General features: G+C 47.5%; 3 protein-coding genes across 9 annotated transcripts; 1 reads left to right on the top strand and 2 right to left on the bottom strand.

The window, feature by feature from the left end:
- Positions 1–502: 502 nt before the first annotated feature.
- Positions 503–6,909, bottom strand: drap1 (DR1-associated protein 1 (negative cofactor 2 alpha)). 3 transcript variants are annotated; one of them, XM_064325781.1, is made up of 8 exons: positions 6,775–6,909; positions 6,465–6,667; positions 4,735–4,807; positions 4,270–4,363; positions 3,690–3,812; positions 3,350–3,434; positions 2,695–2,786; positions 503–2,483 (listed from the first exon to the last, which is right to left on the bottom strand). In XM_064325781.1, the coding sequence occupies exons 2-8, from the start codon at positions 6,504–6,506 to the stop codon at positions 2,306–2,308; spliced, it is 687 nt and encodes a 228-aa protein (XP_064181851.1). In that variant the 5' UTR covers positions 6,507–6,667; positions 6,775–6,909; the 3' UTR covers positions 503–2,305. The 3 variants fall into 3 exon arrangements, with proteins under 3 accessions (XP_064181851.1, XP_064181852.1, XP_064181850.1); XM_064325782.1 differs by lacking the exons at positions 6,465–6,667; positions 6,775–6,909 and adding an exon at positions 5,571–5,700; XM_064325780.1 differs by lacking the exons at positions 6,465–6,667; positions 6,775–6,909 and adding an exon at positions 5,189–5,263.
- On the top strand, positions 5,488–9,912 carry c3h11orf68 (chromosome 3 C11orf68 homolog). 5 transcript variants are annotated; one of them, XM_064325775.1, is made up of 3 exons: positions 5,488–5,560; positions 6,583–6,653; positions 8,348–9,912. In XM_064325775.1, the coding sequence occupies exons 1-3, from the start codon at positions 5,503–5,505 to the stop codon at positions 9,119–9,121; spliced, it is 903 nt and encodes a 300-aa protein (XP_064181845.1). In that variant the 5' UTR covers positions 5,488–5,502; the 3' UTR covers positions 9,122–9,912. The 5 variants fall into 5 exon arrangements, with proteins under 5 accessions (XP_064181845.1, XP_064181848.1, XP_064181846.1 ...); XM_064325778.1 differs by lacking the exon at positions 5,488–5,560 and adding an exon at positions 5,854–5,872; XM_064325776.1 differs by lacking the exon at positions 5,488–5,560 and adding an exon at positions 6,097–6,440.
- A 944-nt stretch (positions 9,913–10,856) lies between these two features.
- Positions 10,857–26,139, bottom strand: rela (v-rel avian reticuloendotheliosis viral oncogene homolog A). The gene is made up of 11 exons (XM_064325784.1): positions 25,881–26,139; positions 20,460–20,492; positions 19,569–19,705; positions 18,480–18,625; positions 17,019–17,226; positions 16,730–16,769; positions 16,388–16,492; positions 15,819–16,034; positions 15,165–15,242; positions 14,456–14,542; positions 10,857–14,059 (listed from the first exon to the last, which is right to left on the bottom strand). Exons 1-11 carry the CDS (start codon positions 25,891–25,893, stop codon positions 13,191–13,193), a joined length of 1,932 nt encoding a protein of 643 aa, XP_064181854.1. The 5' UTR covers positions 25,894–26,139; the 3' UTR covers positions 10,857–13,190.
- Between the last annotated feature and the right edge of the window lie 439 nt (positions 26,140–26,578).

Raw genomic sequence — 26,578 nt, 5'->3', positions numbered from 1 at the left:
TCCAGACTTACACTACAAGTCCCATTGTGCAAAACTATAAGTATGTTTAAAACCATAGAAATTGGTTGCGCATTTACTGTACCATCTGCTATTGTTTAGCGAACTGTTTGAAAATGGAAACAAATGCTAAATATAACTGGTTATGATGGTCCGGGTCAAGTTATTATTTTAATAGACACTTAATAGACTGTGGCAGAAGCAGAAACAATCCTTTACGCCCTTTACAAATATCGACGTCGGAGTTCTGCTCTTTACCGTAATAACAAGTGTAAACGTGCAGAAAAATTGCTTCCCAGTCGCTACATACAGTACTTTAACTTTATCAATCACTTTTTTTTTTCCAAAATCACTTCTTTAAAATTTATGTCGTAGGTGTATTTTGAGGGATACTTTCAGTGTTAAGCATTAACAAATATTTTCTAGGCATACTAATAAAATCAGATCTGTACATTTAAAACTTGTTTCGCCTACTGAGAAGGAAATGCATGTCAACAGACTGATATACTGAAACTTGAACTTTATTTCACTCATACAAAATAAAAAAAAGATGTTAAAAGTTTACAAACACCAAATTCACTCGCCTCTCATTAAACATTTAGATGTGAAGCAAAAATGGGATCTGCTCCACAGTTTCTCACTTTATACATTAAAACAGCTTAAAATAAACGGGGGGAAAAAGAATATTTATACTAAGGAGAAAACTATTACACCAACATGATTGGGGTAGGAAGCAAGAGGGTGAGGGGAGGTGGAGGTGGAAGGTGGTGGATAGTTCTGAATTCTGCAAAACAAAAAAACCTTGATTTCAGTAATCATTCCTCTCAGTGAAAACTAAAAAGTTTGCAAATAATGTCAAAAATAAGAACCGTGTGCCAGTTCTATTCCCTTTTTTTATATATTGGAATATACTGCTTTAAAAACACAATGCAACATTACGCAATTACTGTGAGTGGGCCAAGCAGTTTCTGGGCCAATGCACTGCACCCGTCAACTGCATCAACAGCCCTCTGTCCAATCATAATGCAGCTTCTGCCATCGTCATAGCAGCTGGGCCATGTAAGCACACGGTGCTGTGTGGACACCCAAGCAAATGAGATGGGACTCACTCGGTGAGTCTTCGTTGGGTGTGGAGGGGGGAAGGGGGCGGGGCATAGGACTACATGGCACTGATTTAATACGGAAAGGTACACCTGTAATTCCTTTTGAACGTAACATCTGATGAAAATGTACACTTTTATCTCGATGGCCCCAATGGTGCACACGTGGGTGGCAATATTTTAAAATAAGGGGGGGGGGGGGGATCAATACTAAAAAAAACAAAAAAAAAACAAATGCTACCAATGAAGGCAAACTACGCTACTAAAGACTGCTCTGTCGTGACAACGTCACTTCTCGTTTATAAAACATGACACAAAAGGAAAATGGGAAAGGTCTTCGACCGTAGATTGCCAGAGTTGTGACCTGCCACAAGGTGACCGCTCCCCTTCTCTGCCGTTCCCCCTAAAAAAAATGTCCTGAACAGTCGCATTTCATGGGTGGTGGCCAATCTACAGCATTAAAGGAGAACTATTTCTAAAAATAAAAAAAAAAGAAAAAGGAAACCAGACACCTGGAGCTCTGAGGCTGCACAGAAGCAGGTGAGCTGGTCGCCCGCATCTCACTGAGAAGGCTGGAGTATAACTGTACTGAGGATGTTTCACTGGTCACCTGCAACCTAGGCAACCAAGAGAGGAACTCTTTCCGGAAGCCCTCAAATCCCACCCAGTCCATACAGTGCCAGAGCCCTTTTACTTTTCTGAAACGCCTAGCCGACATTACTGGAGAAAGAGGGTGAGTTTGAAAGGAACATAAAAAAAAACTCAGATCAATTTTTCTCCACAAAAACAAATTCTTTTTAAAAATGATCGCACTACATTACATTGGCCCTAAGCCTGAAGTACATGCGCAGGGACCACCCGAGCACTATGCAATTCCATGTGCAATTAAACTGCGCTCAGGGTTCTACACAGAGTACACGCATGCGCATACATGATACTAACATAGTAGCCGCACATGTCACTGCAAGTGCAAGACCATTGTAATGTAGTGTACCCCCCCTCCCCAAAAAATAAACATAAAAAAATAAATCAAGAATGGTAAAACACATAATATACAAACTATTATTCACTGGCGATGGCGATGTCTGGCCACGCCTCCTTCTCTCCCGGTGGTGTAGGCTCCGCCTCCTCCCACGGTCCGAATGCAGTCAAATTAAAACAACCAACGTAAAGTGTAAAACAGCGTGGGGCGGGGGAGGGGGGGGGAGCTATGAGTCATAGTCTTCGTCGTCATTGTCATCGTTGTGAGGCGGGGGGGCGGGCGGGGGCGGCGTGGACCCCATCAGGGAGGGGTGCGGGGCGAAGGACCCCAGAGACATGGCCAGGCCGCCCTGCCCGCTGACCGTGTGCAGGTACTGCGGGTGCACGTCCGGGCTGACGCCAGAGCTGGAATGGGCAGAGGAAGAGACAGGTTTATTTTGACAACGGGGATGACACAAGCACCTCACCTGCATACCCCGTGGGCATCCCCCCCTCCCTCCCCATCCCCTTCCCCATCCCCTTCCCCATCCCCTTCCCCATCCCCATCCCCATCCCCCATCCCCATCCCCATCCCCATCCCCATCCCCATCCCCCTCTCCCTGTCCCCCGAACCTACCTCTGGAAGCGAGAAGCGGGCTGCAGGTTGGAGCTGGACCGTGACCCATCATCCTCCTCCTCCCCGTCCATCTCGCTGTCCTCCGAGTCGTCCTGAACACGGTCAACAAGCGGTCACTTTTACTCAGCACATGACCGCGTACCTCCCAAACCTCTGGGCTGATCCTGCCTATCAGCCTGCTTCTGGGGGGCCACATTAGCTAAAGAGGTAGAGCAGGCGTCCGGCAGTCGGGAGAGCTGCCAGTTCGAACCCCAGCCCTCTGGGCAAAATAGCTGAAGTATCCTTGAGCGAGCCCTAACGCCTAATCCCAATGAGCTGGTTGGCGTCCATGGTTGTGATGTCATCTTATGTTAAGAAAATACAGAGAGAACCACCACTAATCGCGAAGCCTATTGGTAACCACGGCACCGACAGTGATTGACGGATGCTTTCAGGATATATACTTCTAAGATCCCCCGTGGAATGCGACCAGAAAGTAGCACCAATCGTCTGCGTTGCTGTCAGGTATATGGCTTTGTGATTGGTGGAGCTCCTCACTGTTCTTTTTATGCATAAGGTGGCATCGTCTGCCGTAGTTTAACACCCCCTTCAGGTACTCTGAAGGTCGGTGAAAGCCCCAGACGGTCTGGGACGTCCCGATAAGGGCAGGGCGCACCTCTTGCTCGGACTCCGTCCCCGACTGCTTCTTGTCCTTCCCCTTGGTGCCGCCGCCTCCGTTCTTCCGGCCCGGCTTTCGGCCTCTGGGGGAGAAGAGCGGAAACATCCCATCAGCCCCCGCCAGAAACGGCAAGACCCAGGGGCGCGTGACAAACCTCACACCCTCCCTCCCTCTCCCACTCAAGTGGAATAATCGTCTCGAGCACAGTTCCTGAACCCGCAAACGCGCACTCAGTCCGAAAACCAACGGTTCTGCAAAAAAGACTCTTAAACTGATCCTCAGGTCAATTTGAATTTGGTACAGCCTCAGCCCCCCCCCCCATTCCCCTCCCCCTCACCTGCGCGGGACCTTCTCGCCCCCCTCTGTGTGGTTGTCCTCGGCCTCCCCCTGCATGTCCGGCACTGCCGCCACCAGGTCCTTCAGAAAGTCGAACTGCTGCTCCAGCTCGATGCACTGCTTTCTGTAGGGACGGCAAAGTGGGGGGAAAAACACCCATCTTTGCACTGAGAAGGGAATGGCTGCGCTGGCCTGGGTCCTGTTCACTAAGACGCTACCTCCACAAACAGGCACCTTTAGGCCACACTGCATGACCAAATCTTTGAGGAACATATGCTACCACCACTCTCGTACAACTGCCTCTCTGGCGGACAGCTTCAGTCTACAGGCCCACAGAGTTCAAATGGCCTGTGCAGAATACACACTTCACAGACCTACCACCATGCCCTCTACAATATCACACATCAGCACATGCACTACTGCCACAGCTCAAACACAGATTTAAAAAAACAGCACTCCCTAAACCTGCACCCACATGCATGCACACACAAACACAGACACACACAAACACACAACCATATACACAAGAAACACACAACGCACAACCATACAGAGACATACACACGCAAACTCAATCTTACAGATGTGATGTCGTCATGGTCTTTGCATTCCGTGACTGCGTGACTTGACAGGCTTTTGTCAGAAGGGATTCCAGGAAGAGTTCGAGGGCCCGTGCTGGCGTTTACGTTAAGGGGAACAGATATTCGGTGCATATTCCTACGCTACTTTCTAGCCTAGAGAACACATTGCAGTTAATGAATGATACCGTGTTCTCAGCTCTCATGATCGTCCTGGTTTCTAAACAGGCCAATCAAGGTGGGTGCAAGCCTGCACGTGCTCAGCTAAATAATAAGGATATTGTGCATATTCCTAAAAACGGCAAAATGCCTTGAACATGAGTAATTAATACCAAGCATTAGGCATTACTAGATCACAAATAATGCAGTCACGCCGACAACACGCAAAAGGCATAATGCGAGCAAAGAATTTGGTAAAGCAGGCGGTATGACGACAAGAAACGCTTATCAGCCGTTTGTAAAGTATACAGATGATGACGGGAACTGGTGCTGCAACTTTTCCAATCTCTTCATCCGTCTGCATGATTTTCTTTATTCTTGCCTGGACAGAGAAGGGGGAGACCAACTGGTTAGTCATAGCCACCCCCGTTCCATGCAATCACTAAAAAAGCACAATCCATTTACGAGGATTGACCCGAGTTCTTCTGTATCCTCACATTTGACTCCATGGCTTTCAGCGCTTTTATTTCGACTGCACAAACCAATAACAATCAGGACATTTGCCGGTTAATGGCCTATATAGTAAAATAATTCGAATGAATGAACCCGGGAGCACGAGAATTCGCGTAAGCCTGTTTTAAAATACGAGTGACATTATATTTCACTACGTAGCAAAGTTACCGAGTTACTTTATTAAATAATGGCAAATCCATAACGCCTTCTAAAACAATTTCACGCCTGCCTGCAACAGCACACAGACAACCTTAAAATGACATGAAGCACAAAAATGGATGTCGAAGCCGAGCCTTAGAATGTTTTCCATTTTCGGAAAGCTAGCTGCTATGTTCATTAGCAACAGTGTCTTTAAGTAGGGGTGATTTGTCACTGCCCACACCTAAAGAGATTTCCATATGTTGTAATTTCAGCACTATTGCCAGCAGTGAATGGTTGAATGTGTGCTACTTTGCTATAGCACAAGCACAGTAACCCCAAATGGCGTAACTGGTAGCTAGTTAGCTAATGACTGCTAAAATCAGCAGGCTAGGTCGATGTACTTGTTCACTGGTGGTACTTTAGATGGCCAGCAACAATACTAAGCAGGCGAGATATCAAAATCAGGCGGCTTTAAATTCATGTAAATTTGCCGATCTAATTCCCAACAGTCTTTCCAAAAACAGTTTGTTTGCATGACAGTGCTAACTAGCAATCTAACAAACTCCGAACCAGCGGGATAGCTAGCTAATCCCATTATGTAGCCAATGTTACAAGAACAAAACAGAAAGCTAGCTTTGCGAATGTAGCCGAGTTGACGTGCTACATTGAGCCCTTTCACGACTAGCTAACATTGACTGTCTAACATTAGCTAGCTAGATAACAAGACTTGTTTTGTCAGGTTTAGTTATGGGAAATTAACTAGCTTTCAACCCAGTAAGCCAGCATCACAATTGTAATGAAATTGGGTACAAGCATAGCTAACGTTAGCTAGCAATATGTTTCTGACACTTTCTATTCAGATAAGTTGGCCAACAAGCTACAAATTGAATGTTTTGTACAAATGTTCAATTACAGTCTAACCTTTTTGTTCATTGTAATTTCCACACAACGAAAGGCCATGTTTTCTACTAGTTGTAATGTTAATGGAAAATTCCCCATCAACACCAAGTAGCTACCAATACCAATCTAGTTTACTCCAACTAGTGCTAGCAATTTTTCATTTTAGCTAAGCCAGCTTGCTAAGTTGAAAACTTTTTAAAATACCAAGTTTTTCAGAGTGCAACGGAACCGGTTTGACCGCCATGGAAAGTCCCACGATTTGTTTTTTGTTTTTTTAATTTTGAACGTGACTCGCTTAGCTATCAAGGACGATTCATGTTTCCAACAGCACCATTTAACACCAAAAGGCCCGGCAAACGTCTTAATAGAGCCCGTGGCTCTGAGGTGGACAGCTAGCTAACAGTAGCTCAACTAGGCCCGAGTGCTATGCCCATCCAAGATAATGTTTCTCACGTCTAAAAGTGTGTGCGTTTCCGCTTACTCACCGGAGGAAATCTGGCGTTGTATTTCTTTTTTTTACTCGGCATTTTTCATACAAAAAATACTTATTTTCTGAAGATTTACGCTTTTATTGTTATTATTTCCCCGTGTCTTCGGACACAGTCCCAAGCAGCGACGCCTCCTCTCGGGCAGTTTCGGGGGACACCGCGGGATCTCGTCTCGTCGTTCGACAGGTTTGGATATTTCTCTGTACCAGTCGGATTGGACAGGAGTAGAACAATCAGTAACGACAGGACCCGAATGCTACTCTCCTTATAGTATCCAAATGATGATCCATTTCGTTTTGTAACTTACCATGAATATCGAGCAAATTATTAAACGTTCAAAAGTTTATGGGTTTTTTTTTGTTGGTTTTTTAAAAATTAAATAAAGTTAATGCGTGTGTATTCTTATGTTTACGGTAAAGTCTATCCTTATGTTCCAGATTCAGGTTTAAATAAAGTTTATTTTAAAAATGATGACGTACTAATGCTAGACTAACATGAAATCAAGTACAGAAATTTAGATATGAATATAGTACGAGAGTGAGCCACCGCAACGCTGTAAGTAGCTATGGCCTAGTATCGTTAGCCGGTTTTGAAAAGCGGACAGAATCGTATCTTTAGCTTGGGTTTGCCTGGTGGCTAATGTTAGCCAGCCATAGAAATGTTTCGAAGAGAATGTGGCCTTGGGTTTTGGTGATAACATTATCTTAGATTGTTGATATTTAATAGAGAAATGTAACAGTGAGCTAATTCCTAGCTAACTCGCCGACTTCGTAGTTTGCCCAACACTTCGCAAACATAGCTAATGTAAGTTAGGACTTTGTTGTGAGAAATCGAACGTATGCTAGTTAACATTTGGCTATTAGCTAGCTAGTCTAGCTAACTATACTGAATATCTGACGAGCAAAATCTTTAAGTTAAAATGTAGGCAACTGCGGGCTGTGGGAGATGGGCCAGAAACGGGTGGTTAGCTAGTTCGTTGTTAACGCTCGCAAGACATTTTCTGCTATTTTAAATGTAACATGTGGTTTATCTAATCTGTTTAGCCTCTATAGCCAGGTAGTGCTTAAGTAACGTCAGACTAGACCCTTATGAAAATAAGCTTTCCATGCTGTCACGCGTTAGTAGCAAACAAAAATTGGACGTGGGCAGTTGGTACTTTTCCTCTCTTCACGTTAGGCCGTCCAATCGTGATCAGAAAATTTAGCAACAAATTTTATACGTTTAACAATTGATTGACCCAAACTACTTATCAGTACACTAAACAATTGAGAAAAAATCGTTTTGATTCTTGCTGTATTTTAAAACGTATATTATCTCCGATTGTTCTTTATCATGTTCAAATAAATAGGACATTGAAGGAAGGCACTCGGTAGTCTACATAAGTTCACAGCAAGTAAATGCCAAACTCGTAATCAGTACTCGAAGGAGTAATGATTTACGTTACATTGTATCAATCGAACACGATTGAAGTACTGTAATGAAATGAGTTACCAGTTGAGTTTTATTGGCCAAAAAAACGTTAGTTTTTTCTCACTCCATAGGTGTCACGTACAAATAATTGTGCCATTGAAATTAAGCTTTGTTGTCCCTGAAGTAAAGGAAGGAGTCACACTGGCCTGTGCACCTTAGTGCTCATTATTGAAGAGGAAAAAAAAAAACTTACTGTATTTAATCACTTTTTTTTAATAACCATTTTTTATTATTATTGATGTCCCAACCATGGTTATCTAGGTCCAAAGGTCACGTAGTTAACCACTCTGTGTAAAATGCAAGCTTCTAATCTGCCTGATTGTAGACCTTGGTGTATGCATGTCTCGGCTTCTCCTGTCGGTGGAGTTAAGCTGAGCTCCCTCTAGCGACTATAAACAGTTTATTTTCAGTCTGATAGAAGTCCACGTGCAGACAAGATGAAGGAGGAGGCTGGTGCAGAGGGAGAGATGGAGAACGCGGAGCCCCTTTCGGCCGAGAAGTACGCCGCCGAGGCGATGGCGGCCGACATGGACCCGTGGATCGTGTTCGACTCGTGCAAAACCCCTAGGGCCGAATTCGAGGGCTGGCTGGAGTCCAACCGGCCCTCCCAGGTGAGCCGGTACGGGGACGAGGAGGGGGGGACGGGTCCCGTGGGGTGGATCTCCGTGCTGGGCCCGGACCACTGCCCCAGCACGGGGAACGTGACGGGTCTGCAGGAGAGCTGGGAGCGGCTCCAGGCCAGCGGGAGGCCCGTCAGCTTCCAGACGGTGAAGGAGCTGGCGCTCAACCACGGCGTGCTGGTGGGCAAATGGCTCATGTACCTGGACACGGGCTTCAAGGTGGACCACGCCTGGGAGTGCATCGCCCGGGCCGTCCTGGACGGGAAGATCTGGTCGGCCAAGGTCAGCCCCCGCGACCCCAAGCCGGACAGCAGGCACGTCATCTGCGTCTACAACCAGGCCTTCACCGAGGAGGACCAGGTCGTGAGGCTGGACGCGGCCATCCGCGCAGCCGGCGTCAAGTGCCCGCTCTCCTACAAGCCCGACGTCTACACGTACCTGGGCATCTACCGCAACAACCGCTGGAAGCTCTGCCCCACCATCTACGAGAGCAAGTTCGACCTGGAGTGCGTGCCTCGCCGCTCCCACATCGTCAACAAAGTCACCGGCGCGGAGGTGACATAAGATGGCGTCGGGGGCAGCGGCGTCGTGGTGGGATCGGACGGACGGACAGGACGGACGCTGAATAACGGCACGGTTTGTGAACGTTCACTCGTGCGGACGCGTTTTTTCTCTCTCGTATTTGTTCCGTTTGTGCCACTACAAAAAAAAAAAAAAAAAAGTAGTACGGAAACCTGCGTGCTTCCGATTTCACTACCAGGAATTACACTGGATCCTAGCTTCCGCTGCACGAGCCAGCCTTATACCTGCTTAGTGAGGAACCTGGTGCATAAACAACAACAAAAAAATACTGAATGGAAAATAGTCAAACTGTCAGCTGCCCGCGATTGGCTCTGGCCTTTAGGATATTGCCGGGGTTGAGATTTTGTTCATGGTCATTTTGTTCACACTTGTCACTGGAAAAATAACGGCACTAACCAAGTTGAAAGACTTCAGCTGTGTGAGCTGGGACAGCCGGAAATGAGGAGAGGCTGGGTCTCGCCCCGGTCACAAGGTTTCAGTGTGGACACGAGGACAGCCATTTTATTTCCACACATCCATCCTGAGCTACAGCCCGGCAAATAATCAGTTTACAAAAAAAAAAAAAACACACACACAGCAGAAACAGACATTTAAGGGCTGTAACAATGGTTTCCTTTGCTCAGAAATGAGCTGACGTTTTTGTTATTTTATACGCAAACATAATTTTGTTTTCTGTGTTATATTCTATACACCTGTCCTATACGTTTGCCAAATAAAAGCAAATTTGGAAACCAGCTCTTGAATAAATTGCTCAATTTTTACATCATTCTGCACATAGGTGTGTGTGCATGTTTTTATCAGGACCAATAACCCATGCAGACAGAGAGGTGTTTTCACATTCAAGGAAAATGTTATTTTGGGAAGGGACTTGGGGATTTCCACCCCAAAACAGGGGAAGGGACTGGGGATTTCCACACAAAAAAGCCAAAGAGGTAGAGGGTGTAGACATCCATGCCTGGATTCAGAATGGAAAAAGTTTCATGTTACAAATTATTTAACACTGTGGGAAGTACCTGGAGCCAGCTGAGTTTCTTACAGGACTTTTTCTTTCTCCACACACAACACATCAGATGGTCTGCATGGGGCACCTGGATTAAATGAATGTCTATACAAGCAGAGATCACATCACTGAAAACAAATGACATATTCAATCTGTTTTTCAAACCAACTCACGCCGATTGTTCTCATTTGTCAATAGAGCGTAGCAATATAACATATGGTGCGGTATGAACATTCAATACAAGCATTTGGGCATTTTTTTGGCATCTGAAATAAAAATCTTATTCTCAGGTGTGGTCATCCAGTTGTTGATTCCCCTCCCTCCCCCCCCCCCAGATCAACAACACAAAATAAGTTTACAATGAACAATTCAAATGGAATCAGTACTTGTTTGGTCTATATATTTAGGTTTAATATGTATATATGCATAGCCATTTTGCACAAAATATCCACATAGATTTGTTTCCCAGAAAAGATAATGGGGGGCCAAATGTGTTTACAAACATCTGAAGGAGGAAGCAGACGCAGATTTTTGTTTTAGCAGATGTTACCATGGTTACTGCACAATCCCCAAAAATATATTTCCTGTGGCAACAACGGTAGAAACAAGTTCTGCAATTTTCAAAGCTGCAGACCCATAAATTGACCGTGAGATGGGTAGGAGCCGATTGGCAAATAAATAACTGACATGTAGTCCCAAACAGTAATAAAAATAATGTCCAGGCAGAAGTTTCTGTTTATTTTCAGTATGCGTATTGAACAGTCTCAAGGCAATGCAACGTCAGTGTGTTTACTACCATGATGTTCGTACTGGATTTTTATTTACTTCGGTGTTGTATGTGAACGTATTTGTGAAAATATAAAGTGTGTGCTTGCGTACAGATTGTGCAACCGTTACTGAGAATAAAGGCACATCATAGCGAAGTCATTTACAACGTTTCTGTGCTGCCGTATGGCAAGTGACAATAAGGACACAATAAAAGACACGAAGGCATCAAACTTGAGCCACTTGAGAACTTGTGGTATACACAACTATCTGACAAGTTGCTAGAAACTGGCTACATCTGCTCATTTCATCTGGAGTAATGCCACTTGCAGAACTAATCCTGTTTTGTTTTTTTTGTCTGGACCGCAACAGCGGGGCCAGCCCTACAAACGTGAATGTCTGACTGAGTGAGTGACGAAGTTACACCATTGGTCGGCTGGATGAAGTGTGTTAGGTCCAGCCATATACTAGGTTTTGACCTGGTCTTGTTAATCAGCTAACAAGCGGGTGTTTTTGAAATTAAAATCCTCATAAAGAAATGAGACAACAAAGTATAGAGACGGACACACAAGTAAAAACAAAGATACTGTACAAATGTACACTGGCTGGGAACTCAACACCAGCCACCAGCCAAATTCTGGTAACATTTATCTGGCTGATAACGGTCTACTCTGCCAGCTCCTTAGGTAATCACCCATCACTTGGAGGACCTGTTCAGTTCTAAATGCCTAGTTGTCCATTAAAACAGTTAACCTGGCTGGTGAATATTGGGATGCGTCAGCCACTGTGGCCAGTGGACAAAAAAAAGTTAGCTTCCTGCCCTGAACTCCAGCTCACAGCCGTTCAGGGAAACGAGACACAGCATTTCATGCAGTGTCAGGAAATAACCACCGACTGCACAAGAGAAGATTGGGGATGTCACGTTTCTCTTCGTTTCCCTTTCAGGGAACCAATTTTCCGCCATGCAGGCAGTCTGAAACAAGTTCCGCTCAGTAAACTGTACACTGGGGTTGCTCATCTCTAGTCCTGGAGGGAAACAGTGCCCACACAGTTTTGGTTCCCGCCAGGCACTTTGACTAACCAAACAACGGGCTCTACCGAGCCTGCTTGACTTTCCTACCCAGCCTGGAAGATTGGAGACTGGAAGAGAGGTGGGGAACTGGTGGAACCGCTCCAGGGCTGGAGGTGAGCCATCCCTCTTTTTTCACTGCTACAACTTTAGCCGGTAAGTAAGGCACACTAGTCTTTCCCCTGAAGAGAGTCTGCTGTGAACTGCTGGCCCTCTCTCTACTAGCTATTCAACCGCCCTACTCCCCCCTGCCATTCTGGGAGGAACAGGAAGTCCAAACACTCCCCGCTGCTGAATGGAACAGCACCAGTAGATTGGACTGGGATCCACACCTCGCCCCAAAATGAGGGAATTATTCCACCACACTTCTGCAGGCAGGACTTGTGAGGCTGTCTGCAATACAGCAAGCTTCTCTTGAGTTACCTCAGTATGTCCAAAAGGGAACAAAGAATCAGATCAGCAATAATGAGACCAAAACTGTATTTTGCTGTGGATTTTCTTCACGGTTTCTTTCCAGCACGTTCCCATCCAAGGTTTTCGAACCCACGGTACGGACTGAACAGTTGCAACTTCGTCCTGTGACCCTGAAGACACTTCTTGGCAAGGCTGCTTTACAGGGGTCAGGATTTTCCAGTGGAGACATTTAACAAGGTGTGCGCTGTGGAGCATCTTCTTCTGTAGACACACTGAAATACAGTGGGGTCCTGGACAGTAACGTACGGTCATGATACAACAAAAGCAAGTTTACAGTTGTCCAGTTGCTTTGAATAAAAAGTACTTCCTTCAGTCTAGCCCCGCCCACTTTTTTCTTTTTCTTTTTTTTCCCTGGGCGGTGTGCATTGCATATTCATATTTGACAGCATTTATAAAAACACTTACGTGGGCATGACCTCTCTGGCTTTCAGCAGACTCTAGATACATGTATGGCCCTGTTAAAACAGGGTCCCCCCCCCCCCCCACTATATACAAATTCCTGTTTAATATGCCCCGGCATAGCTTGGGAGGTCCTGAGCAAACCCACACCTATAACAAGGAGAAACGAACCCCTCGTCTGAAAAGTCTCAAACCTTCCCCATTTTGACTGTTTGTTGCCTGAGCCCCTCCAGCACCATGGCAACAACAGCATGACCAGAACTGCTGGGGGAGGACAGAGGGGGAGGGGGGAACACATTGGGGCAGCTCAGTTTGGCCAACGAAGAAGCAGGGAGTAGGCGGGGTTAAGTGTGGTGTCCGGGCATGAAGCTGGGCGGGGTGCCGCAGTTCAGAAGGGACATGAGGCGGTCCTCGTCCAGGTCGTCCAGGTCGTCGAGGACCGGGGGGTTGCTCGCCGCGGCCATGGGGACCTCCATCATGCCCTCGTTCTGCAGCAGGCTCATGATGCTGTTGGGGTAATTCATCCACGTGCCCCCGCAGACGTGGTTGTTGGCGGACAGGTCGGGGGGCTCGTGAGCGGAACTGTCGGAGGCTGAGGAGGACTGGGCCATGGGGCAGGACCCCCCAGCGTTGCCCAGACCATCCCCCGCCATGCCGCTCTGGCCCAGCAGGGCCTGGAAGGCCTCGGTGTCGATGCTGTCCAGATTGCCGGACACGTGGGCGTCCCTCAGGCAGGGGAATTCGGCCAGCTCTTCGTCACCCAGCGCGTGGTCTGTCCTGAACCGCGCCCCCGACCCAATCGCCCCGAAGGCGGACCCGGGCTCCGAGTGGACGGCGGCCTCGGGAACCCCCGCCCCGACTCCACCTCCTCCGCCTCCTCCTGCACCTCCTCCTGCTCCGTCAGCAGCGCCCAGCTTGGACCCCGTTTCCTGGCTGCTGGAGAAGGGGAAGTTGAACCCGAACAGGTCGGACAGGTTCACGGTGCGGAAGTCTTGGGAGGGGGCCGCCGCGGAAGGGGCGGGGCCGGGGGCGGAGAGGCTGGTCACCGTGGAGGCCGTCGGCTGGGAGTCCAGAGCGAGGCCGCCGGGGAACTGCCAGGGTTCCGAGACGGGGACCGCCTCCGACTTGGGCGGGGCGGAGAACAGCTGGCCCGGCTGCTGCCCGAAAAACGGCGAGGGTTTGACTGGAGCCACCGGAGCCACAGAGTGTACCACTGCAAGGGACAAAGCAAACAGAGCCCACTGAGTGCCCAGTACAAACGCAGGGCATCCACTCAGTGCCCAGTACAAACGCAGGGCACCCCGAGTGCCCAGTACAAACGCAGGGCACTCACTGAGTGCCCAGTGCAAACGCGGAGCACTTTGCATTCAACACTGACGTTACAAAATGCCCTTCACGTGTCACTTCTTGCAGCAAAATGAAACGAAAAACTCTTCATATTTGTGTTTTGACTGTCCACGTTCATACCAGGGCTGAGAAATGCTTTAGCAACTGCACAAGGGAAACAATGACAGTGTTAGTTCAACTTCTGCACGTGCGTTTTAGTGCAAAGCCTGAACTTATACAAAAAAAAAAAAAAGATCAATCTACTTGTGGATCGCTGGCTTACCAGGCTGCACCCGAGCGGCTGGGGGTTTGGAAGCAGGCACTGTTCTCCTGGCCGCGGGGAACGGTCTCCTCTCTCCGGACACAGGCCCTGAAATTCCCCGGCTAGCCGTTAGACCAGACCCACTGAAGCAGTGGCAACCAACCTTGTTCCTAGGAATCTACCACCCGGAAGCTTTTCATTTCAACACTAATTTGGCACACCTGACTCTTTCATTAATTGGCAGCTCAACGAGATCTCTAGCTGTTGAATGAGGTGTGGCTTTGTTAGGGTTGGAGTGAAAACCCGCAGGACGGTGGATCTCTAGAAACAGGGCTGGTTACCACTGCACTGAATGAACCATTCCTGCTGCTCCAGTTTCCCATTTTTACTGAAAAGTAGAGATTCGGCAGGAGACCCAAAAGGGGTTTCGTCTGCAAGGACTACTGTTGTTTTTCAGATTTATCTGCACTCGCTATGATCATTTACACACTACATTACCAACGCATTTAACTCTAATCAACCTTCATCGATATAACATTAAAACTTTCCATACGTTGTTTTAGTTGAGTATTAACACCATTATTTCGCTTAATTACATCAGGTTTGTCCACAGAACAACGGTCAGGTAATCATCACTCATCATCTGCTGAAGCAGAACACCTAGACTAGCAAACTACGCACACAAACAACAAAACGGAACAAAAAACAGCCAAGCTAAGGAGACGCTCACCTGGCATGCTGTTTCCCAGCTTCAGGTTCTGGAACATTCCCTCAGTGCGCTTCCTCTTCTCCAACAGTCTGTACTCATCTGTGGGGAGGCAGAGGCGAGATCAGCGCCCAGAGTCACGCCGCAGACCAGACGCTGCACAGCTGCCGCGTGACCGGCTTCCCTATGTTCCTTTTTTTAAAAATATCGTTAGTTCCGTCTCTTCTGCAGCTGAGGTTCGGTATTTTACCATCTGCCAGCTTTTATATTATTTTTAAATTAAAAAAAAAAAAAAAAAAGGTATGCATGAAGGGTTGTGGTTGAAGGCAAACATTTAGTGAAGCAACACAAACCAGAAACACTGCAAACCTCCTGTTCCTAACCCAACCAAAACCTCCTGTTCCTGACCCAACCAAAACCTCCTGTTCCTAATCCAACCAAAACCTCCTGTTCCTAACCCAACCAAAACCTCTGGTTCCTAACCCAACCAAAACCTCCTGTTCCTAACCCAACCAAAACCTCCTGTTCCTGACCCAACCAAAACGTCCTAGTTGGGGAGGAACAGAGGAATGGAGGAATGCTCGAGTTGACCATCTGGAACATTCTAATCACATATACGTGACCTCACGCCTCAGAGGGGGTTAATCCAGCCAATCGGACGCGAGGACGGGCACACACCTTGGTCGGCAGGCAGGTACTGGAAGTCCACGGGCTCGCTGACCTCGCGATCGGACGGCCTGCGCAGCTGCATCTTCACCCGCACGGGCTCCGTGAGGTGGGGGTCACTGTAGGGGGGCGTGCGGAAGACGATGGCCACCTGCCGGTGGACGTCCGCCTGGGAGAAGGACCCTTTCCCCTCCCAGGAGTCCAGGTAGAAGCGCACCTCGATGTCCTCTGGAGGAGGGGGGGGGGGGGGGGGATAGCAGTCAGTGTACCAAAGACAAGCCATTATCTGTACAGAGGAACCATCCCCTTTGCCTTCTGACAATTATGGCAGGTTCTCACCCAACAGTGCATCTGCAGCTGGCTTGACTTTGTTTCTTTGAAACTCCCAGTAAAAAAGACTGAGTGAAAGACAGAGGGAGGGAGGGGAGAGAGAGAGAGAGAGACAGAGACAGAGTGAGATAGAGAAACAGTAAGAGAGAGGGAGAGATAGAGAAAGGGGGGAGAGGGAGAGAGAGACAGAGACTGAGGGGAGAGACGGACAGATACACAGTGAGATAGACTGGCAGAGGGTAGCGACAGACCTTTCTGCACTTTGTCACACAGAAGGAAGATTTCATCGCCGCCCCTGCAGCTCCCGGAGTTCTTGTTCACCCGACAGATCTTCAGCTCGGCGGTGTTGGGAGCCCCTGAGGGGAGCAGAGGGAAGCGTTTACCCCCAGCATGACCCCCTCCCCCCCTCACCATTACACCATGTATGTGTGTGCTGCGGACTCACGGTTGTCGTATATGGGCTGGGAGTGAAAGTGTGAGTGTGTGTGCGTGTGTATGTGTGAGTGTGTATGTGCTGCAGACTCGCGGTTGTCGTATATGGGCTGGGAGTGAAAGTGTGAGTGTGTGTGAGTGTGTATGTGCTGCAGACTCACGGTTGTCGTATATGGGCTGGGACAACAGGTGAGGGGGCGTCTCCCGTGGGCGGGATGGAGGCTGGAGGCGAGCGCTCAGACTCACGTTCGCAATCGGCTGACGAGGAAAGTGCAGTGTGAGCACGGCATATTCGCACGCACACTCACTTGCACGACAAGGGACGGGACACACACACTCCAGAGCAACAGGGGCAGCACAGACAGGGACAAGCACGACGCCACAGGTGACTACCACGCACGCCACGCACTCGAAACGCAGACAAGCGCACACAGACAAGCACACACACACACACAGGTCAACAGACGTAAAAGCTGAACAGAGAAAAATACAGCGTATTGACTCAAGTGTGAAAACATGACTCCAGCGAGCCGTGTGCCACAGCCGAAACGGCGTGCAGTACTCACTGTTGTAGGGATTGTTGTGCGTCTGCAACCTGCAGGAAATGGCCTCGGCCACATCTTTCTTCTTCACGCACTGAATGCCCAGATTCTGAAAGCTGAGTGCAGAGAGCGAAACGGCCAGCAGAGGGCGCTTCAGTCAAAACACAGGAAGCCGCGACGCTGGGCTCAGTGTTAGCCGCTGTCTTGGAGCCCCCACAATGCAGCAGTGCTTTTCACAGCCCTCTTCATTCACACCACTTGTGTTCTCACCAGAGACAGAGCTTAAAACTTTAAGGGGTTCAATCCGGTCAAGACTGTCCATCTGCTCTGGGCTTCTCTGCAATGCACCCTTGTTAATGGTGTTACATTAAATAAAGTTTTATTGACCGACTGGGAGGGTAGAGGTAATTAAATCAAATATAAAATTATTTTGCCAGAAAAAAGCCATAAATGTTTAACATGTATTTATATGCATGAATGTATGCATGTACATGCTTACTGCCAAATAACTTTTGTCTTTAAATATAGCCATACCCTTTTTTTGCAGCTTTTCTGCATAGCTGTTCACACCAGTTGCCACCATTTCTTTCATTTTATTTCCTCATTTGATGGAACATCAAGGACCACGATGGAAATAAGTCCAATAAAGACTTTTTTGTGTTATCCCTGACAATTTCTCACATGCAAGTCTTTTGATACATGTGTTTTAATTTTGTCAAATAAACTAAACTCATTTTTTTTGTTTTTGTTTTTTTTGGCCCAGCGCACATACCAGCATGTTCGTACCTTAAAAATAAATGGTTGCGATGCCATTGCCATGTTAAAACTCTTGCGATATTATTATGTTCTCATGAGCAAACCCAGACTTTGAGCACCAAAGCTTTCCTCCATAACGCAGTGAGCACATCCCGCCTTGTTCACTTCCCCAAGAATCAGACTCGCAGTTCACACTCGATGTTCACATGTTTCACACTCTTCAGTCATACATGAATCATTATAGGCTGCCCATGCCCATATTCAAATCATTAATTTTTGCATCTGATGGTGCTGTTTTTTTCGTTTTTCCTTTTTGTTTTTTTTTTTTTTGCATGTTCTATCCTGTTATCACACAGCTTCAACAATTGTGATTCTGAAGAGCACAGCCTCAAAGCGATCTATGTAAACACTGACCCCTCCAGTGGCCATATGCCTTCTGGAGGAAATGCCATATATACAGACTCTCCTCTACATCTTTGTGGTTTCATTTGATTATGCACGTCCTTGTATGTTTGTGTCAGTTTCGGATTGACAGAATCGCGCACACACGTAAACACACAAGGCACTCTCTCACGTTTGTTTTCACGCACACACACACACAGTTCTAGCGTACCTGTGCACGCGTCTGTCCTGCAGATCGGCCTCGTAGTAACCGTGCTTACAGTCCTTGCCAACGAGCTCGTGGGGGTGTGGCTTGTAGGGAGGGGTTTTGGTAACCAGGGAAATGCGCACGCGGAGTGGGCCACTGTAGTTGTGGACCTGTTCACGGGAGAGGACAGGGTAATGAAGTGGAACTACCAGCATTAACTCCACACTGCAGCCGAAGATCAGAGTGTATATTCAGGGTGGTGTGTGCGATTGAAGAATTACTGGCCTCATTGTGCAGTGCGTTGTGATTGGAGGATCAGTGTCCTCACAGTGTACAGTGCGGTGTGTGATTGGAGGATCACTGTACAGAGCAAAATACAGCGTATTTTGCAGTTTGATGGATCACTGTACTCACAGTGGAGAGTGTGGTTTGCGATTGGAGGATCACTGTCCTCACAGTGTAGAGTGTGGTGTGTGATTGGAGGATCAGTGTTCTCACAGTGTAGAGTGTGGTGTGTGATTGGAGGATCAGTGTTCTCACAGTGTACAGTGCGGTGTGTGATTGGAGGATCAGTGTCCTCACAGTGTACAGTGCGGTGTGTGATTGGAGGATCACTGTACAGAGCAAAATACAGCGTATTTTGCAGTGTGGTTTTTGATTGATGGATCACTGTACTCACAGTGGACAGTGTGGTGTGTGATTGGAGGATCAGTGTTCTCACAGTGTAGAGTGTGGTGTGTGATTGGAGGATCAGTGTTCTCACAGTGTAGAGTGTGGTGTGTGATTGGAGGATCACTGTCCTCACAGTGTAGAGTGTGGTGTGTGATTGGAGGATCAGTGTTCTCACAGTGTAGAGTGTGGTGTGTGATTTGAGGATAACTGTCTTCACAGTGTAGAGTGTGGTGTGTGATTGGAGGATAACTGTCTTCACAGTGTAGAGTGTGGTGTGTGATTGGAGGATAACTGTCCCCACAGTGTAGAGTGTGGTGTGTGATTGGAGGATCACTGTCCTCACAGTGTAGAGTGTTGTGTGTGATGTGAGCATCCATTGCTTTGCAGCACGGTGTGAAGTCTGTGTTTGTCCCAGCGTAAAGACGCCGTCCGCGCTCTCACCTTGATGGCGGGGTGCGTCTTGGTCGTGTCGTTGCTCTTCTCGCCCGGGATGCTACCCGCTGACCGGCCCTCACACTTGTACCTGAAGCGCATGCCCCTCTGCTTGGGCTGCTCTATGATCTCCAGGTAAGGGTTCCCTGTGGAGACATCACAGCCCGGCTCACTCACCTGTCCTACCGCCAACCCCGCCAAAGGAACGGGAACCGAGGCTGAGTCCGAAACAGCCTCCTAACTGCTGCGTCCTCAAAGTACGTACTTGTCCACTCTCCACTAAACATAATGGCTACGGTTTAGTGGACACTATTTAGTATGTGATGGGCAGTATGCAAAAAAATATCCTTCATATTATTTTCCAACTGTACTGCGGAAGCGTCGTAAGACGTGCCTCCCCTGTAGTAAAAAGGCCCCGCCTCTTATGGGACCTCCTAAAAAGTATGGTTTACTTCCTGAAAAGTGTGCTCCCAAATACACTCAGTGAAACGCCAGATATAATCGTATCATCCGGGGATTTTAAGGACACTACATTTAGAGAAATTTTAATCTGCTTAACCTTCTCATCCAGTGTACTCAACACATAAACTCAATAGTAGGCAAGTAAGCAGTTTTTTTTTTTGGACACGGCCCTAGAGCTGATTTCTGACACAAAAACCCAGGGATAGCGTCTGCCTGGACACTTAAACGCAAGTGGTCTGCTCTCGGTAGATCCAACCAAGTATCAGCCAGGAGCCTCCTCGCTTCGCATTAACGTTACAGATCCCAGAATTACAAAGGCTTCCTTAACGAATCCTCTTCATCACCTGATCCGTCAAGCTCATTAAAAAATGTAAACAATTTAAACATCTATTTTTTCATGCTGTCACTGCCTTTCAGAGAACATGGAATTCTTTTTACCTTGGTTCATAGCTGGACCCCATCCAAATATACCTACAGGCAAAGAGAGCAAAGACAGTATTTCAGAAATGCAGTGAGACAAAACCTTCAGGATAACCCAACATTCAAAATGCAAAATGAACAAAAATCACTAGCAGGCTTCTACTGGTGAATCGGTCAATACCAATGGTAATGGTCCCGTGGATAACTTTCTTAATGCACAAAACACTTGCCATCACCTGCATGTTTCATGTAGAACAGACAAAAGATGAACTACGACCTTCAGCATCAGATATCATCAAAAAGTTGACCCGACAAAAGTCTGTTTGATCAACTGAAATCACATCACGCCCATAGCTTTGTCTTTAACCCAAGATGCACTGGCGTGCTTTCCTTGTCCGTTACAGTTGTGCTTCTATTAATGGCAAGCATTTCGCCAGACATAGGGGAAGTCCCAGCGGCCGAAAGCGTTCACAACCGCCGTCCAGCTTGCGGATATAAAGCTTCCCAGGTCAAGCGCTTGCGCAATATAAACACAGACCTGTGGTAGAAACCGAGAGGAAAAAAAAAAACCCTATGTTACCTAGGGGGTTCGGCCAAGTGGAATTCCTGCAAACTGCAAACCCAAGTTCAACAAACTTTCTTATCGGGAACAGAGTGGACTTGATAGCAAGCACAATGAGCCAGGGCTCGGCGGTCGGCTCCCGAAAAAAAAAAGGTCCCGCGCAGCACGTAGCCTACCGCATGCAAGCCGGGAGCGGCCGGAGCTCCGCCGAGCTAGCAGGACGCCGCCGCCGCAGCGCGCGCTTGCCGGGAGCGGCCGTCCTCGTCACGCCAGGCGAGGCCAACTCAGAGCGCTGCGCGGAGGGAAGGAGCGCCCGGGGGCCCGCGCTGCGGCGGGCGAGCGTCAAATCATCTCAAACCAGCCGCGCTGCCGAGCCAATCCCTCGGGGGCGGAGTCACGTTACTAGGTTTTCCAGTTGAGCCACAATTCCCACAAATATTTTTAAAACAAACAAACAAAAAAAAAACCAAAACAACAACCATAGCTCAGATTTCTTCTTGGGTAAAAAAAAAAAAAAAATGGTTACACATATTTCACTGGAAAAGGCAGGGCTGCCATCAAGGGGGGGGGGGGGGACAAATGGGTACATTGTCCCAGAGCCTGTAGGGGGGGGGGCCCCGATGGCCTGTGAAATTGTGGTGAATATTACTGAGTAAAACACACTGAGGAGAGTTCGTCCCAGGCCCACGAATTTCACTCAGCAGCCCTGGGTAAAGGCGCCATTCTGGTGCCAGGAAGCGCTGCCCACACTCACCCGCTTGCCCCCGCCCCACTGTTTGTTATGCAGGCCGCAGTCGGTGCCCAGGACAGTCGGTGCCCAGGCCTTTAGGACGATGCCCGATTAGCTCTCGTGCCACCCAGGGACGACTTCCGTCAGCAGGGACGATAGCGTCTCTTCGCGCATCATTGACTCCTGCCGTTTGATTGGTTGTCCCCAGGTCCGCCTGTTAAGCTCCTCCCACTCGTGGTCAGTGCAAGCCTGACTCGCAAACTGTGCAGTGACGGGGAGAGGTGGCTGTGGACAGAGCCCATGCTCGTCCGCAACCTCCCGAATGGACACAGCTTGTGCCAGCGAGCCGAAAAAATATGACTGGGCCTTCCAAATGCGTGAAAAGGGGGTAAAGCGTTTTTTAAAACGGAAAAAAATGCACATTTCTTATCATAATATTAGGTCACCTCGCTCTCACTCTGCTCCAGCTTCTCTCCCCCTCTCTTTTTCATTTCAGTTTCAAAACAGCTCCTCTTCGGTTGCTGAGTCATGACCAAACTTACACCCAGGTCTCAGACGGGAAATGGAGATCCTGAGCCAGCCGCGACGGCGAGAACCAGTCTCTGGTCCTGCTAAAGCCACAAACGCTGATGCCGTGCAACACGCAGAGCCCAACAAACAATCCCTCGCATATCATCCCTAAAAGGGTCAGATGGGACGGCTCACCAGGAGGGACCCGAATGAGCTTCTATTGACTTGATTCACAGATGGGCTGCAGGGACGCCACCTCACTTGGCAGCTATGCAAACAGAGCTGGCCCAAAAAGGCACGCGTGCCCGCCACCATTTCCTGGACCGAGACAATGCAGGCGCCATGACCCGGTCAAACTTAAGCTGCGGGTGTGTCACCCACTCGACCGGCATGCGTGACTGGCTTTCGGCTCCCCAATCCCTCTGTTGACTACACCAATCACCAGGCTTTGATAAGAGCTCAGGACATTGCTGGGAACACTGGCTATTGGCTGCTGGTTGGGAAACGGGATTGGGGGTGGGGGGGGGGTGGTTCAGGAGAGCAGCCACAGTTCTGCACTCCCAGCCCAGATGTTTCCTCCATCCTTCTGGAACACAACAACTGCTGCCATGACCATGCTCTGCTCCCCCAAAAGTGGTGCAACCCTAAAAGGCTCTACTTACTCTCAACCTCACCGTTTTCCTCTCAAATCTAAAATTATACATGTTAAAGAACCTTATGATCAATCTGCCAGCAATTTGAAATGATTTACCACCCAAACTGAAGGTTATTACTTAATGGTTAAAAATAACTAGTTACTTGAAAGAAAAGGGGAAGAACAGTGAAAACAAAAATGATAATAATAACAATTAAAACCAAACAGGTAGTGCTCGTATAGAGTGCCACAGTTTGTAGTCCTAAAACCGGGAAGTGTTAGTATTTTTGAGCCATGGGTTCTCTCGGCAGATTTCCAATGCTTTACCCCCCCCACAGGGATTTTGATTTCTGCATAAAATAAGGCCTGTAGTTGACATAAGGTTAATGTATACCATAAGGTCGTACCAGTGATTTTTCAACAAGCAGTTTCCTGTTCTCTAATCAGCACTATCTTTGCTAACGGACCTGTGATTATGGAACAGGTGTGCATCTTGAAGTTGGAATGAAAGCTACAACCGCCCTTTGAATTAGATTGAGGACGGCTATGTATACACGCAGATAAGTCTAAACATTAATTTTTAAAGGAGTTGTGTGTTTCAAGCTAGCTATACGTCGCTAACACGTCGCTCTGTGGAAACCACAACAAAGGTTGCATTCTTGCAACGACTTAGCAACTCTTAGCAAAGCACATACCAGCTTCGAACTTCCAGATTGAGAGACTGGTGTGGTGTGTAATTTGTGGCGCAAGATAAAGCGTGAAACTCTCTTAAGCTTATGTTAACCAGGGATCTTATTTTCTGCAGAAATCTAAATCCCTGTGGGAGAAGATCATTGGAAATCTGCCGAGGGAACCCACGGCAGAAGAAACTTCCGTACAACAACGCGTCATCACTGCGGCACTCCCTTATTGGCTGTAACTTCGAAACTAGCTTTTCACCCACTGGCGCCACTAGTGGTGAAACTGTTTAATTCCAGCCTGCGAGTTAGTTAAGAGACGTGACCGGCAAACAAACTGCTCCTTCCAAAACAAGCATTCAGTGACTGCGCTGTGCCTCTAGCATCCAACACCCATCACAACATGCCCTTTGTGGACATTTGCAGATGTGAATATTTGTATGAATCATCCCGAGATTATTCTCTCACAGCCACAAAAGAGAAGAGTTGATTTGTTCCTTTCAGTTTCAAAACAACTCCCCATTTTGTGGGAGGGAATAAGATAATTTCCCCTCAATGTAATGACAAACGCACTGGTCGCTAAACCCAACAAATGTAACAAACAGAAATGAATGTAACACTCCTCAGGGATTTGAGCAATTTGTGATTTTACCACAAGATGGGTACCATTCCACAAGCTGGTGGTCTCCACACAACGCACTAACCTGCCTCAAGAATAACCTTGATTACACATTCACATAGACTACGCATGCCCAACGGTCGCTGTGTACAGAAAGAACTCAAGTTCACATTCTGCAGCCCATACCAATCATGTCGTCAAATGGACCCATGGGGCAACATAGCTCAGGAGGTAAGAGCGGTTGTCTGGCAGTCGGAGGATTGCCGGTTCGATCCCCCACCCTGGGCATGTCAAAGTGTCCCTGAGCAAGACACCTAGTCCCTAATTGCTCCCAATGAGCTGATTGGTACCTTGCGTGGCAGCCTTTCACCGTTGGTGTGAGAGTGTGTGTGAATGGGTGAATGAGAGGCATCAATTTTAAAGCGCTTTGGATAAAAGCGCTATATAAATGCAGTCCATTTACCATGTCGACGACAGCCAAACAGTGCAAGAACAGAGTGAGGGAAATCAGCCCACGTTACAAAGACACACCCACACATTTTACTTTCAGTTTGGTTTTAACTTGCCACATATTAGCTCATCTTTATGACAGATTCATACAAATCCACTGAACTGTATACAGTGCCAATCAGGAAATAGCTTCAGCCGCCAGAGGCAAATTCAATAGTAATCCAACAATGACGCTGGTGCACACTGGAAAGCTGTAGAAGCACATTTATAACACAAGATACAAGCATACTTTGCCCATTAAATGCGGGGCATACACTGCTGGTTGCACCTCGAGGTGACTAAGAAGAAGCGATTCCAATCATTTTATTCTATGAAACAGTCAAACTGGGACGTCAATCCAATCAGTGACCTCAGTGTGACCCAGCATCAAACAGAGCGATAATAACCTACATGAACAGGTTGATCTTAGTTGTCAGAAGAGTGCTCGCGTCGCAGTTGGACTCACGTGCCACTGCCAAATTAACATCGAAGTCGTAAACAGTACACAAGGCCGACATTAAACGTGTTTAACCTGGTTTGCAGGACAATGATTGTTCTATACTTAGTGATGACTCGTCACATGTAACATTGTATGAATAATGTCAGGTACTCTGAATTGAAACATGAATATCTGAAAAGGCATACCATTAATCTGATGTCATCAGACATAGGACAAAAATCATGTGTCGACAAAAGCAAGTTATTTGGCAAGGGTCACGGCTAATGCATTTAAAACACGGAGAACAGCGAGAGGAATGTACGGGCTAGTAACTTCGAGCGTTTTACTTTGTAGCTGGTTATTTAACTAGACGATAGACAACAAATTGCAGTTCGTGCTTAGGAAATGAACAAGGCCTCCGAGTACAGTGTTGCAGTTTTTCGATGTATGTGTTCCCGAGTTGCATCTTGAATCGGCGCCAGCTATGATGGCGTGAAGAACAATAATTATCTGCGCAATACTTCACAGCTAACGTTAATCAAGCAGATAACTAAGCAAACTAGCTAACATAGCCGAGCTGTATAATACTACTTCCGACCATAAATCGAGGTCTCCATTAATTGTGCAGCTCTGCTGTGGGTGTACTCGTTCCATGAAAACGTGGGGGATTTCCCTGTGGCAAAAACAAGTAGCCTGCTAGCTATCAAGCTAAAACAAAATGAAATCAGCCACTTCAATTTAGCAAGTTAGCTTGAGCAGTTCTAGCTGGAATAACTTACCACTACTAGCCATCTTTTTTCTACTCCAAATTCGACCTCGAGTCACGACTGACCGGAGCAACTCTCTTCCGTGTGTTCTGTATAAATTAGTTTACTCTTCGTTCTCGGTTTGCGGCAGTTTGTTTTCGTGTCTTCCTCCAGCGTGAAGAAGTTTGTAGGCTACTCTCGCTTTCGGCTCCCCCGCCCCTCTTCGCAGACCAGAGTCTGCGATTGTGACGACAGCGCAGTTTCACCAAAGAGCTCTGGTTCCACCCCTGCAAAAAGTGCGGAAATACCCAATTGACGTAATTTAAAGAAACAGGGAGAGCATAGTGCTCATGAACTGTTTCCACGGTGGACGCTCGCTGCGGTGCAATATTTACTGTACAATCAAAACAAAAGTTCAGGCGGATCATGCAGACAAGTGGAATGGTCTTCTTGGAATTCTTTCACGTATCGAAATCACGGAAAGCTTCATATTCCTAAACAGGAAGCTATCGCTTGCGACAGTGAACGTATTGTAGTGTTCCTCGCTGTAAATGAATGCATTCCAGTGGTTGGCAGACAGGAGCTTTGACTGACAGGGCAGAACCTGCAAACGTGAGCAACACTCCCTCCAGTGCATGTCACAGCGCTTCCATCGCTGCCAGGAAAGTCCAAAGACCAACCGTGAAACGAGGACATCGTCCTGGCGCACAGCACGCTCCTGGCAAGGGGAT

Source organism: Anguilla rostrata, chromosome 3 (assembly GCF_018555375.3).
Source record: "Anguilla rostrata isolate EN2019 chromosome 3, ASM1855537v3, whole genome shotgun sequence".
Taxonomy (NCBI): Eukaryota; Metazoa; Chordata; class Actinopteri; order Anguilliformes; family Anguillidae; genus Anguilla; species Anguilla rostrata.
Note: the sequence above shows the minus strand (reverse complement) of the source record. Positions and strands in the feature narration are given on the sequence as shown.

Bases quoted from the DNA above. Each gene is read 5' to 3' on its own strand.
- drap1 (XM_064325780.1), bottom strand. From the start codon at position 5,248: ATGGAAAACATTCTAAGGCTCGGCTTCGACATCCATTTTTGTGCTTCA. The intron at 4,808-5,188 runs GTTGTCTGTGTG...TTCTCTGTCCAG, and splicing joins GTGCTTCATGTCATTTTAAG to GCAAGAATAAAGAAAATCAT. The intron at 2,484-2,694 runs GTAGGTTCGGGG...TGCCCATTCCAG, and splicing joins CCCGCTTCTCGCTTCCAGAG to CTCTGGCGTCAGCCCGGACG.
- c3h11orf68 (XM_064325775.1), top strand. From the start codon at position 5,503: ATGGCCAGCAACAATACTAAGCAGGCGAGATATCAAAATCAGGCGGCT. The intron at 5,561-6,582 runs GTAAATTTGCCG...CTTCGGACACAG, and splicing joins TCAGGCGGCTTTAAATTCAT to TCCCAAGCAGCGACGCCTCC. The intron at 6,654-8,347 runs GTTTGGATATTT...GTTTATTTTCAG, and splicing joins CTCGTCTCGTCGTTCGACAG to TCTGATAGAAGTCCACGTGC.
- rela (XM_064325784.1), bottom strand. The intron at 19,706-20,459 runs GTAAAAAGAATT...ATGTCTCCACAG, and splicing joins GGGTCCAGCTATGAACCAAG to GGAACCCTTACCTGGAGATC. The intron at 16,770-17,018 runs GTGTGTGTGTGC...CGCCCACGGGAG, and splicing joins TTACGTCTGTTGACCTGTGT to ACGCCCCCTCACCTGTTGTC.